Source organism: Gavia stellata, chromosome 7 (assembly GCF_030936135.1).
Source record: "Gavia stellata isolate bGavSte3 chromosome 7, bGavSte3.hap2, whole genome shotgun sequence".
Classification (NCBI taxonomy): Eukaryota; Metazoa; Chordata; class Aves; order Gaviiformes; family Gaviidae; genus Gavia; species Gavia stellata.
In genome coordinates this window covers 41,655,972-41,667,945 of record NC_082600.1, presented here as the reverse complement: position 1 = coordinate 41,667,945, position 11,974 = coordinate 41,655,972, and the positions used below count along the sequence as shown (strand labels likewise).

The 11,974-nt window shown below is 42.9% G+C and overlaps 1 protein-coding gene across 1 annotated transcript in view; it reads right to left on the bottom strand.

Annotated features, from left to right (window-relative positions):
- Positions 1-11,974, bottom strand: part of CDAN1 (codanin 1) — a 33,196-nt gene that overhangs the window by 6,621 nt on the left and 14,601 nt on the right. Inside the window, exons 11-22 of the mRNA XM_059819440.1 lie at positions 10,622-10,830; positions 9,822-9,936; positions 8,859-9,002; positions 8,031-8,197; positions 7,326-7,407; positions 6,548-6,637; positions 5,310-5,364; positions 4,158-4,291; positions 3,338-3,441; positions 1,692-1,841; positions 1,176-1,239; positions 590-668 (exon numbers count right to left, since the gene is read on the bottom strand). Of these exons, the coding sequence (XP_059675423.1) occupies positions 590-668; positions 1,176-1,239; positions 1,692-1,841; positions 3,338-3,441; positions 4,158-4,291; positions 5,310-5,364; positions 6,548-6,637; positions 7,326-7,407; positions 8,031-8,197; positions 8,859-9,002; positions 9,822-9,936; positions 10,622-10,830 (1,393 nt within the window). The remainder of the gene's footprint in view (positions 1-589; positions 669-1,175; positions 1,240-1,691; positions 1,842-3,337; positions 3,442-4,157; positions 4,292-5,309; positions 5,365-6,547; positions 6,638-7,325; positions 7,408-8,030; positions 8,198-8,858; positions 9,003-9,821; positions 9,937-10,621; positions 10,831-11,974) is intronic.

Genomic DNA, 11,974 nt, shown 5'->3' with positions numbered 1-11,974 from the left:
CATCCAAAACACTAAACTACTGCTGCTGCAAATGGTGCTGGATTTTCCTCCGCAGATTCTTGGCATAACCGCCTGAAACAATGGGTTTTCAGAGATTCTAAAGAGTTGCCAGAGCACTATTACAGAGTAAAAGGACTACAGTTGCCTTCAGCCTGCTAAAAACACCCAGTCCAAGAGGTAATTGTTTTACAGAAGATTGCAGAAGCGCTCTGTACATGTGGACTACAAGGTGGCTTGAGAGAGCAGCTGTCTGTATCATACGTTTGGAGTACTAAGACAACTTCAGGCTAGATGACATTTTCAGAAGCAGCTTTCCAAAGCATTCATTCTCACCATCCTATGAGCCTCCGTAACTAAAAATCACTTACATGGGCCAAGCCTGAAAAATCCCTGAAGAAGGTTCTTGGAGCTAGAAATCATTCCTCTTATTCCTAAACAAGGAGGGACAGAGCAACTGCATGCTTCCCACTAAAAGAAAAATGAGTAGGACCAAGTACTTCATAACACTGGAATAAATTCTACCCCTTGATCTCAGAAAAAGAGTACAATATACAGGTTAGAAGCCCCAGTTCAGGGTGAGGAGACTCACCTGCAATGTTGGCAGAAAGCCAGCCACAGGCTTTCTCAGTAGCCAGTTCCACTGCAATGTCTTCTGCACTACTTAAAACCTTTACAGGGAGGATAACAAGCGATAGGAGATTTACTACCAGCCACGGCACTATAGTCAGTCAGAAGTCAGAAGGAAGTCTAGAGGGAAAAGGTTTAATTTTGGCATGCAACATTTAAACAGAGCACCACCACCTCTGTGGGAACTGCTACTCTGAGCAATAGGACTGACCCATTTGATTTCCCAAACCTCATCAACCCCGTACAAACCCCATCAACTCTTGGGGAAGTTGATGCTAAAACAAAAGCATTATCCTTGCAAGAGGAATGCAATTTATACACCATTCTAGTCTCAACAGTTAGCTATTGGCTAGACTATCACTTTAGCCAGAACATCCAAGGCAGCCTGGCAGAGGTGACTCTCCTTAGCTTATTAGTCCTCACATGAAGGCATCAATAGATTCCATTGTCCTAAGCTATTAAGGGATAAGCAAAGCAGCAATGGAAAAATGATAATGGTCCAGACTTAAAAGTGAAGACCTTTAGTAAGTTTTAGTGAAAATACATACTGCTGCAGATGTCTCTTCTGGCAGTAACACCCTCACCGCCTCAGGACCTTTCTTTTTGCAAAATCTGCAAGAAAAGAAAGAAAATGTGCCACAGGATTAGTCAAAGTTATTGGACAACACTCAGAGGTTCATTACCATAGGAACTTTCACACGCTCTCTTACAGTCAAAACCAGTGGGAAGACTGCAGTGAAGTAAGTCAGACCAAAAGAACCAGACAAGGAAAAAGCAATTAGAAGCCACCAAGCTGCAATACTCAGTTTTCCAAAGAGGGGACATACAATAGCTGCAGTGGATGTCTGTTTGGAGCTGGATGCAGAGGGACACACAGCACCTTTATTCCTTCCTACAAATACAGCATTAACTGACTGGAGGCACAGCAGACAGTCACCCTAAGAGCAGAGGTCAGGGTTTATAGTTACCAGAACCTGAGCATGACAGACCAAACTGAATTAGCCTTACAGACTCTGCAATAAGAAGAGACGGGAAGGCACAAGTTTAAATAACTTCCTCCTTACTCTCTGCCTTTGATGAGTGCCAGGGCCCCTTCCTCATACAGATGAGTGCACACCTCTTCAAGCAGCTTGTCATGATTAGCATCCTCCTCCTTCACTTTATCCTGCAACATGGCTTCAGCCCTTTGAACCAACTCTGCTACCAGTGTTGCCCTGTAAAAAAATAATGATCAAACAGACCGAAATCAATACCACAAACAGTGCACACTAACTGTAACCATCTGTTTCCCCCAATTTAGGGGGATACCCATCCCTCAGGCACAAATGCAATAAACCACTCTGCTAAAAAAGAATTAATCACACTGTGTTTAGTACAGTACCATCTCCCTGTTCTTTTTGTAAGGAAGAAAGCAGCAATGAAGATATCAAAATAGTACTAAGATTCAAGAGTCAAAAACTTCTAGGTTTTAATAGAAACATACATGGTTACAGGTATCTTTTCTGGCAGCAATACCCTTATACTCTCAGTAGAGAGTGGTCAGAAGTTGAAAGATGTCAACAGCAGCCCACTACAACCAGCATTCCTTGTGGGCTGACACCATTTAATGTCTTCAACAAGGTGGACAACAGGACAGTGCAAACTCTCAGCAAGCTCATGAGTGACACGCTGGAAGGCAGGGCTGCCATTCAGAAAGACTGTGACAAGGTGGAGAAATGGGTTGATGATGGGATGCTGACTGTGCACCTTTACAGGCTGGGGAGCAGCTCTGCAGAAAAGGACCTGGGGTTCCCACTAGACAAGCTAAATGGGTTAGCACTGTCCAAAGAAGGCCAGCCTTGTACTGGGCTGACATTACCAACAGTGCAGCCAGCAAGTCAAGGGAAGTTACTGCCTTCCTTGCCACTGTGAGTCTGCATCTGGAGTACACTGCCCAGCTTTCGGACCCCAGTACAAGAAAGCCATTGACAATCTGAGTGACTGCAGGAGGAAAAAAAAAAATCACTACGATAGCTGGGATGCTGGAGCATACAATCTACAGGGAGACTGGGGGAGCTGGTTTCACTTGGCCTGGAGAAGAGAAGGTGAAGGGAGAAGGAAGGGTTACAGAGAAGACAGAAAAACGCTTGCAGGAAGTGCACGGCTAAAGGTTGACAGGCAACATGCACAAGCTGGAACAAAAGAAATTCTGATAAGATATAAGGAAACATTTTTAACAAAGTCTGGGAAAATTAAGCATTGGAACATTGTACTAAGAGGCTGCTGAATCCCCATCCTTAGAGACTTTCACAACTCAGCTGGAAAATGTGCCAAGCAATCTAACCTAATTTGAAAGCTGGCCCTGCTTTGAGCAGGAGTTTCCATCAGATGACCTCCAGAGGTCCCTTCTGATCTGAGGTTTTCTTATCGTTAGCAAGAATGTTCTGAAAGGGATATAAAGTCTCAAAATGCTGTATTATGTTCACATTCCAAGTGTCCCACAGTCATATAGCCCTCCTCTTTGCATCCCTTCACAAGTTACCCTCTATGATGGCAATCAGATGTTGCTGGATCCCACTGTCACAGCCTTATATAGCCTTGGTGTTCTGCTGTACAGCATACCCTGAGGGAAGCTTTCTTTCCCCCCTACACACAATTTTAAAGGATCAACTCTTTGCCTCATTAGTGTAAAGTTACTTCTTAAGTCACAGAACAGATCACAAGCACTTACTTGATGTGTTTAACACAGTTGGATCCCACCCTCTCTGCCACAAATTCAACTGTTCTCCGTAGGGAGGGAGGCTGGTTGTGGAAGAAGGCCTGTTCCAACTCTACCTGTTCAAGAGAAAAGTGCTACAATTGATGAGAGCACTCCACCCAAATCCTCCTCTCCTCAACATAGGAATGGACAGAACTACCCTCCATAATTGTATTAAAAGGCACACAATTTGCCTACACTAGAACTTCTGCTACTGTAGCATTCAGCACCCCTGTAAAATACTTGCTCCCTATTTCCTTCTAACCATTTAACCCAAAGCTCATTATCAGGGTTTATGAAACTACAAAAGCAAAGGCCCAGTAAAGAGAAGAATGGGAGAGTTCTGACAGCACCTACTAGTAGTGAATCACCACACAGGGTTTGTTTTTAAAAGAAAGGATCCTCTCTTTCAATTACAGGCTGGTAATCCTGTAGGCTCCTACACAGTTTGTTCTTTCGGTGGAAAGCGTAGCTACAATCTAAGCAAAACACAGTATGAGAAAAATACCATCATTTTCTGTTAAAGAAGCGGCAGACAGAGAAATATGCTACTTGTTCCAACTGCAAGAATGTTACTGAAGTTATGTGGATTTCAACACCGACATGGTATCCCAGCCATATGACTACAACAGAAGAATGACGAGTAAGGACACCTGACTCTTAAACACAATGTTCCCTGCTGCCTAAGCCCATTCTTTTCTTTCCCTGGCATTAGGATATCACTGTGTATCCTACCCTCACACAAGCAATTTCTCCTGCCCTGCTTCCACTTGTGACTCCCTAATTTCATTACCTGCAGTTTCCGCTGTGTGACAGAAGCCTTGGGTGCCAAGGACTCTGCAGCTGTTGGAGTGATTTTCCTCATAAAGCCACCATTTTTTGCTCCACTACCAGCCACAAAAGAGGCAAGTAGTTTCCGCAGCTCACCTGTACAGAAAAACATGCAAAAGCAGTCATCGTCCCCATAAGCAAGGGAACAAATCAAAACTCAAGATAGAGACTTTCACATTGTCAGTCCTGTTTCCAGAGCAGATTGCCTCAGCTTCTGTGAAAGCTAATGTTTCAGAAAAGCAGAGAGGCATCCCACCCATTTAACTGGCAGGGCACAGCAGGGCAGGCAAGGCTCCAAACATAAAAGAGGAGGCTTCCAAAAAGTTCCTTGGCACACAGGGACTTGTTCAGAAAGATAAGGGAGCAGTCAGTTCTATGCATCCCTTTTTAGGATGGCAAGCAGGAACTGTAAAGTCTACATTGTCAAGACAAGCAGAGTTACACAAAATTCCAACAGGGTCAAGAGAAAATACCAGGGGAAAAGCCTGAAGGCATGTTCAACTCCTAGCTTTTGTGATGCAGGTTTAACATACCGTTTTCCTAGCAGCTAAGTCCCAAGAAGCAGAGCACCATCCCACCATCTGGGACTCTACTGTCTACAGAGAGGGATTTCACCAATGGCAGTCAGATCCCAGGAAAAAGATACCTCAAACAACAACCTGATATAGCACCAGGGTGCAAAAGGATTCTTCCCCTCTGCCTCACAGCAGAAATATGCTGAAGGATCAAGGCATTCCTTACAGTACAAACACCTCTCCCTATACATAAGATGGAAAAGTTGTACACTTACTCCTTATAATGCTTCCTTCCAGTTTGTGAAGGATGAGCTCCCCTGTCCCTCTGTATTCAAGCTGTGTAGATCAACTATCTTGACTGTGTAGCCTCCCTCCCCCAGCTTCACCAGATACTATTCACAGCTGCATAAGCTTCTGCAATACAGCTTTTTATCAAGGTTAAATCATACACAGCTGAGACCTGAAGTAGTGAGGAGGGGTAAGAAAGATGATCCAAGGACCCACAGTACCAAAGGACGAATACAGATAAAAATAAAAAGTAAATAAAAATATATAATAATATATTTTATTTATATAGCAAATATAAATAAAATACTCACCAAGATAGGGACAGCAAGTATAAAGTAACTGCTGATCCACCAAGGGTACAGAGTCCTAGTGAGAAAAGGAAGGAAATGCTGAAAGGACACAGCAAGAAAGAAACAGTCTTCAGCAAGCCAGAAATCCCATACGTGTGGTCACAGGCAGGCTTCAGAACTGCCTTTCCATAAAAACAATAAAATTAACTGGATTCCAAATCCCCAGTAAAATTACCAACTTTGCAGCCCAAGTGTTCAGTCCAGCCCTGTAACACACAATGAGCTGTTCTACATTTAGTTAGTGTAGCTCAACCTTTCCTTCTGATGGCTGCCAAAGCCCAGCTGAAAGCTGACGGTTACAGAAGGGAACCAGGATTGTTGCCACAGCTGCTACTCATAAAAGAGAAGCCAATCCATGGAGGAGAATAAATGACACACATCTGCTATGCATTACATCTCCACAGGTGTCTTCACCCAGACTCACTGGAACACTGCACTGTGGAGTAATGTCACCCCAGTATTACACAGCACAGCCAGAAAAACAACTTCAGATCCCATCCCCACGGGCAGTGCATACTGCACTCATTTAGTTGATCTCTGCATCTTCTATCTACCACTGAAGAGACAGTGCAAAACAGAACTCTATAATTTGAACAAGATACACTGATATTTTAGCAAACATACTGCTTATCTTTCAAGGAATACTATGTATTCTTTTGCATGTCTGGGAGTTATCTGAAACATCACACATGCCATAAACTCACCTGCTTTTCTGCTTGCTGATACTATTTTCAGTTCAATTACCCTTTACCATGCAATTGGAAAACAGGTGACTCCAAATACAGCAACCTTGCTTTTATAGTCCCATCTTACTATTTCTGTTGAGTTCACCATTACTATTACTTATTTCTGGGAAGAGCTACAGTTCTATCAGCTCACCTTGTACTGCAATAATCAGTGAGTAGGAAAACAGCATCTGATCCTCCAGCATAACTTTGCACCTATTCTGCAAGCCATTGCAGCCGGTGAGATGGCTCCTTCCTAACAAAAGCCCCAGAGCTGTAACACACAGATTTTACAATCCAGGATGCAACGCAACTGAGGCACTTGGACAAACTGGGGCATCACATCCATTGGCCTACATATGCTCAATGCAGCTGCACTGAAGCCAAGTTCCTGATAAGATCTTGAACTCCTGAGGCTATGGTAGATCCACCCTCACCCACAGATCCAGAGGGCATGCTGCTGCACTAACTCACCAAAGCCTGAGCAGATGTCACAGTATCCATCAACAATCCCTCCTGCCTGACATCAGTGGTAAAAAACAACTCTTCAGGGACTGATGGAATCTGAAACAGAAACCCTAGTAGTTACAATCGAAACAGCAGTCAGTAACTTACACCATTTCTGATAAAAAGGACAGTAAAATCTCACCAACCTCCCACGCACAGAAAACTAGCACTAAGGATCCTCTCTGCCCTAACGAGAACCCTTCCATAAAATTAAAGATTTAGTTTGATCACAGTAACATAAGCCACCTTCCTTACCCTCCCCATACAGCATCCTTCACCTTTTCAACAGGTTCCTGCTAACCAGTTACCTTGCTTCCAACTGAAGGCACAAAAGGATTTTAAAAGTTCATCACACACATTCCCTGTATCAGACAAAAAATTCCCCAGTAACTCAAGGCTGCCAGCTAGCAGTCCATCTTTGTGACAAGAGCTTCCAGTTCTAACAGGAATCAGCTGTCAATTTGCTTAAAAGGATGCAGATTTATAAGTACAGAATGTGTTTCAGCAGCAATTAGAATTCCCATTGGAAAAAAAAAAAAGTTGCTTCACACAATTCCACTAAAGGAAAATAATTCTCCATTAGAATACAGAGGATTCTTTAAACTCCACACTAGTGTAAAAAACCCCAGCAAAACAACAGACTACTGTTTTGCAGTGTTTTAACTCATTTCAATACTATTTTCTATTGAGTTCTGTGCCCTGCTTTTTCTTCAGGGAAGAGCTGTGTGCATACAGGAGACTCTACCTGAAAAAGCCAACCCAGAACTGCAAGGAGCAGCAACTTGTTCAGGAAACTCATCTCCTTATCTTCAGAAAGGACCATTAACCTGCCATGCAGTAAAAGCAGCAAGAGAGCGTGTTAGATTTCAGTAGCTCAATTTTCATTAAGGAAAAAAAATCCCAAACCACTCACTTTCTAATTAAACTACTTGCCACTATGTACACATTCCCTACTTGTCCGCCTAAAGAGTGGAAAGCAAGCTCTACTTTTTTGTTCACATGCATCTGAATAACATGCTGTTTTAAGTTTACACTGGAATAGCCAGTGTCAAGTAACTCTCTAGAATGTGCTTCAAATTTTCCTCATGTACATAAGAAAGAAAACTACACCATTATTTAGGCATGGGAGACCATGTAAGTTTAAGATTCAAACTCAAGGTTTAAAATTCACAGCTGCAGATGTAGAATGTGTGAGTGGGGATTTAAAGAATTTTGTTTACTTAATGAAAAATCACATATTTAAATCAAATATTAATCTCTGAGTTGAGGATGTGCTCCCTTTGCAGCCTTATGTAAGACAAGAAGTGCTCATGATTTGCACAAAAAAAAGGTGCTTTTATAAGAATCTCAAACTAGGGCCAGCATGCATTCTCAAGCACCAGGCACTTCAACTAAGCAAGCAAACCTTCACAGAAAAGTTCTTAACAAATATCCTTTCACAGGCTCTTACCTGTATACCTGCAGCAAGAGACAAAATACTTTCCTGTAGTAATCAAGGAAAGGACCAATATGATCCACAAGGGAAAGGTACTCCACAATCCAAGGAACAGTGAGGATAGAACGTTGATTCCTAATAGATTTTCTCAGAAGCTTCAATACATCCAGTACAGGCAGGGTCTTAAATGGACAACAGAAGTTAAAGCAACAGCTTGAAGTTACCTTTTGATACTTAAAGAAAAACTTCATCTATATAATGACTTTTCTTTCTAGGATTTTATCTTCTGTACAAATAAGAGGTGACTTTCTGGCTAATAAAAACATTTCTTTACACACAAGCAGAGGTAAAAAAACCACACTATGATAGCAACCAGAGATCCCGCTGGGACTTTCAAAAGTAAGGCTATAAGTCTGACTATGTACACGCAGAGTCAAGGTCTAACCCCTGCCTCCTTGCATTCACAGTATGACACACTGCTAGGAGATGGGTGCAAAACTAACAAAAACATTCCTGGTAGCTGGATTTTATGCTATAAATACAAGTCGTCTTAGCTAGGTCAGAGTTCTGGTATGACAGCCCCAGATTAGCAGAAATAACAGAAGACTGAGTACCTCACCATCAGGGCATTGCTCCCTCTCTTCTAGCTTACACAAACTCTTCGTTCCTTTATTCCCAACCCCAGAGTACGCAGTAGGGGCACAGAACAGTATAACATCATCCCAGGAACCACTGGCTCACTTTGAAAAGGCGTAACTATTCATAATCCCCTCCTTGAATTAGAAAACCTGACTGTCAAGCAAAAGGCCATGTTAGATTTCTTAGAAGAGTTTGATTTCTTACTTGGTTTCTTAACGCTACTGCAGAGTCTTGCAAGTCTCTAGTTGGTTGCTCCACAGTGCGATATGGCAAGAAAACAAGAAACCCCAGGAACTTGGCGAGGAGTCGTAGGCTTAACAGGACCACAGTGAAACGCTTCTTTTCATCCTGAAATGAAGAAGAGCAAGCTGGGTCAATGCTACCCTAAACTGGCAAAGCAAGTACCTACGCTAAACTTCCACTCCCTTAATGTAAAAGGACCACATAGCTTCATCACTGCTTTTAATAAAGGTAAGTTTCCAAAATACATGTTTATCAAGCATTTTAAATTGCGTCTGCCTCCACTGCTTCATGTATAGTGAAAAGAAATTAATTCAAGAGCTTTCTAAAACAAGCAGCTGCTCAATCACATCTTTGTATTAACTACTTTGGAGTCAATGAACGGGTAGAGAGCTGATCTCATGTTGCCTCCTTTATACCAGTTCTGCTCTGCAAGTTTTCATGAACCTTTGGCTGTTACTTTACCAATAGACTATAAGCTATGACACCTCTGATAGGTATAGGTGAGTGAAGAAACATCTGAACAGGCATGAACAGGCATGACTACAAATTCATTGTAACTAAAATCCTTCTACGTGGAAAAGTAACAAGGACTTACTGCAACTGAGTCCAGTTGCACTCCGTTATTTCACTGATCTAACACAGGGTACTAACAACCGAAAAAGAAGCTCTCACTTTTCAAACTATTGTGCATCATCTCTTATGACACAGTTTATGAAACACCCTGAAGCATACAAGTAAATGGCAAAGGGCTCAGACATCCATAATCAAGTTGCAGAGTTATGACAAAACCAAATAAAGAAGCTCTTGTCCTGTAAATACAGCAGTGGAAGCTCCAGGCAACTCACCATCAAGCCAGTAATTCTCTGGGTACAGGAACAGTTCAGGGAAACTCCTACCAGATGTGTTTGCAAAAAACAAGCTTACCTGTTCATCCATATCTGCTTCCCCATCACTGTGCTCGTGCTCCACCAGAGTAAGGCCATCCAGCTCGAGTATCTTCAGGCACAGACTATCCATCAGGTGCTGATTGAACTGGTAACTTCAGCAAAAGATGATGATGAGTCAGACTGGGCTGAAAACAGCAGCAAAACCTCAACTAACACACTGCAAAATTTCAAGCTTGTCTCATATGAGTTGTATCAAGCATCAGCAGACATCCAATGTAACAGACTGGAGACAAGCAAGCAAGGGACAAGACTAGTACTGGCTGACCCCCTTCTTTTCCACTCTTATTTTGTACTTTTTCGAACAGATGCTATTTAGCAAGTTCCAGCATAAGGATAATAATATGGATCTGTTGAAGCAGGAAGCTGTAAAGTAACTGAAGTTAAGATTCAAATCTCCCATAGATCACAACTCCTCCATGCTGTGGATTATGAAAAACTCATTAAACAAACCATGAACCTGGCTTCCTCCTCTAACTCCTTAGCTTCATGCACTACCCCACAAGAAACACTTGGACAGTCCAGCACCCTTGCTATGCAGCACTGTATGCCTTGGCACTGGGAAATGATGATGGCCTGTGACAAGATATTATGGTTTTACAGAAGGAAGATCATTACCATATATAGTTTAGCCTAATGTAGCACACATACATATGCTCTGCCTAGGTTACGCCATGCCCCAAGCTCTCTGGACAACTCCCCACTGCAAGACCAACATGCTGGCGTTCCCCACTTGCCCACACGCTACACACCAAGGAAACCGCAACCATGGCAGCTAACCTTCCTGCGCTGAGGATGAAGTCTCTGAAGAACTGCTGGCACCCTGGGAATGAAGGGGGTGGACAAGGTCCTCTGATGCTCTGAGGAACGACAAATCTTTCCTGCAGCCTCTTCAGACGGTTCAGATTATCAGAGCCCAGCATATTAAGGACATCCTGGTCTGGGGTGTCTCCCCAGCTTGCACCACCACCAATAGGACCTTTACACATCTTCAAGACACAGAAAGAGTAGTGAGATGGAAAATTTGTAATAAGACATCATTTCACTTCGTCTCTCACCCCACATATTCTCCCTTCCTCACAAGACTTTGTTTTAGGAGTTATCCAAGCATGGTCTTTTCAGGCAGCCCACGTACAGAAGATCTCTTTTCCTCATGCCAAAACATGCTACCCATCTTGGCCATAAACAGCCTAGAGATCTTGAGAGATGGAATTCTGATCCTATACATCTAACTCAGGCACATCTAGCAGACTACATCTGGATGTACGCAGAGAACACCTATCACGTGCATGGTCTTCATGACCCACTCGGTAGGATCTTTAGCCCAGTCTCCAAGGACCACAACACTGCACTATGCATTCCCAGACCAGATTTTCCTGGAGTTTCCAGAGAGTTAAATTTAAAAAATTAATGGCCCCCAACCCCAAACACAGAGATACTACTTAAGACTCAAAGAATCACAGAATTGCAGAACTGATTAGGCTGGGAGAGAACTCTTGGATCATCTAATCCAACCCTCTTGCTCAATCAGGGTCAGCTACCGCAGGTTGTCCAGGACCATGTCTAACTGGGTTTTGAATGTCTCCACAGACTGGAACTTCACAACCCCTCTGGGCAACCTGTTTCAGTGTTTTGACCACCTTCACAGTAAAGAAGTGTCTTCTTGCATTCAGGTGAAATTTCCTTTTTCTCAATTTGTGTCCATTGCCTCATGTCCTGTCAGCGAACACTACCGAGAAGAATCTGGCTCACTCTTCTTCATTCCCTCCCATCAGGTACTTGTACACAGTGCTAAGATAACCTGGAGCCTTCTCTTCTCCAGGCTGAACAGTCCCAGCTCTCTCAGCTTCTCCTCATACGAAAAATGCTCCAATCCCTTAATCATTTATATGGCCCTGTGCTGGACTCACTCTAGTAAGTCTGTATCTTTCTTGTACTGGTGAGCCCAAAACCGGACACAGTACTCCAGATGTAACCTAACCAATGCTGAGTAAAGGGAAAAGATGACTGCATGCTCCTATATCTAAGTCAGGATAGTTTTAATGAGTGAGATCATACTAAAAAGCAACATTTAACTATGTATATCAAGCGAACAATTACTGGGCCCATTTATTCCAAAGCATTCTCCCCTCC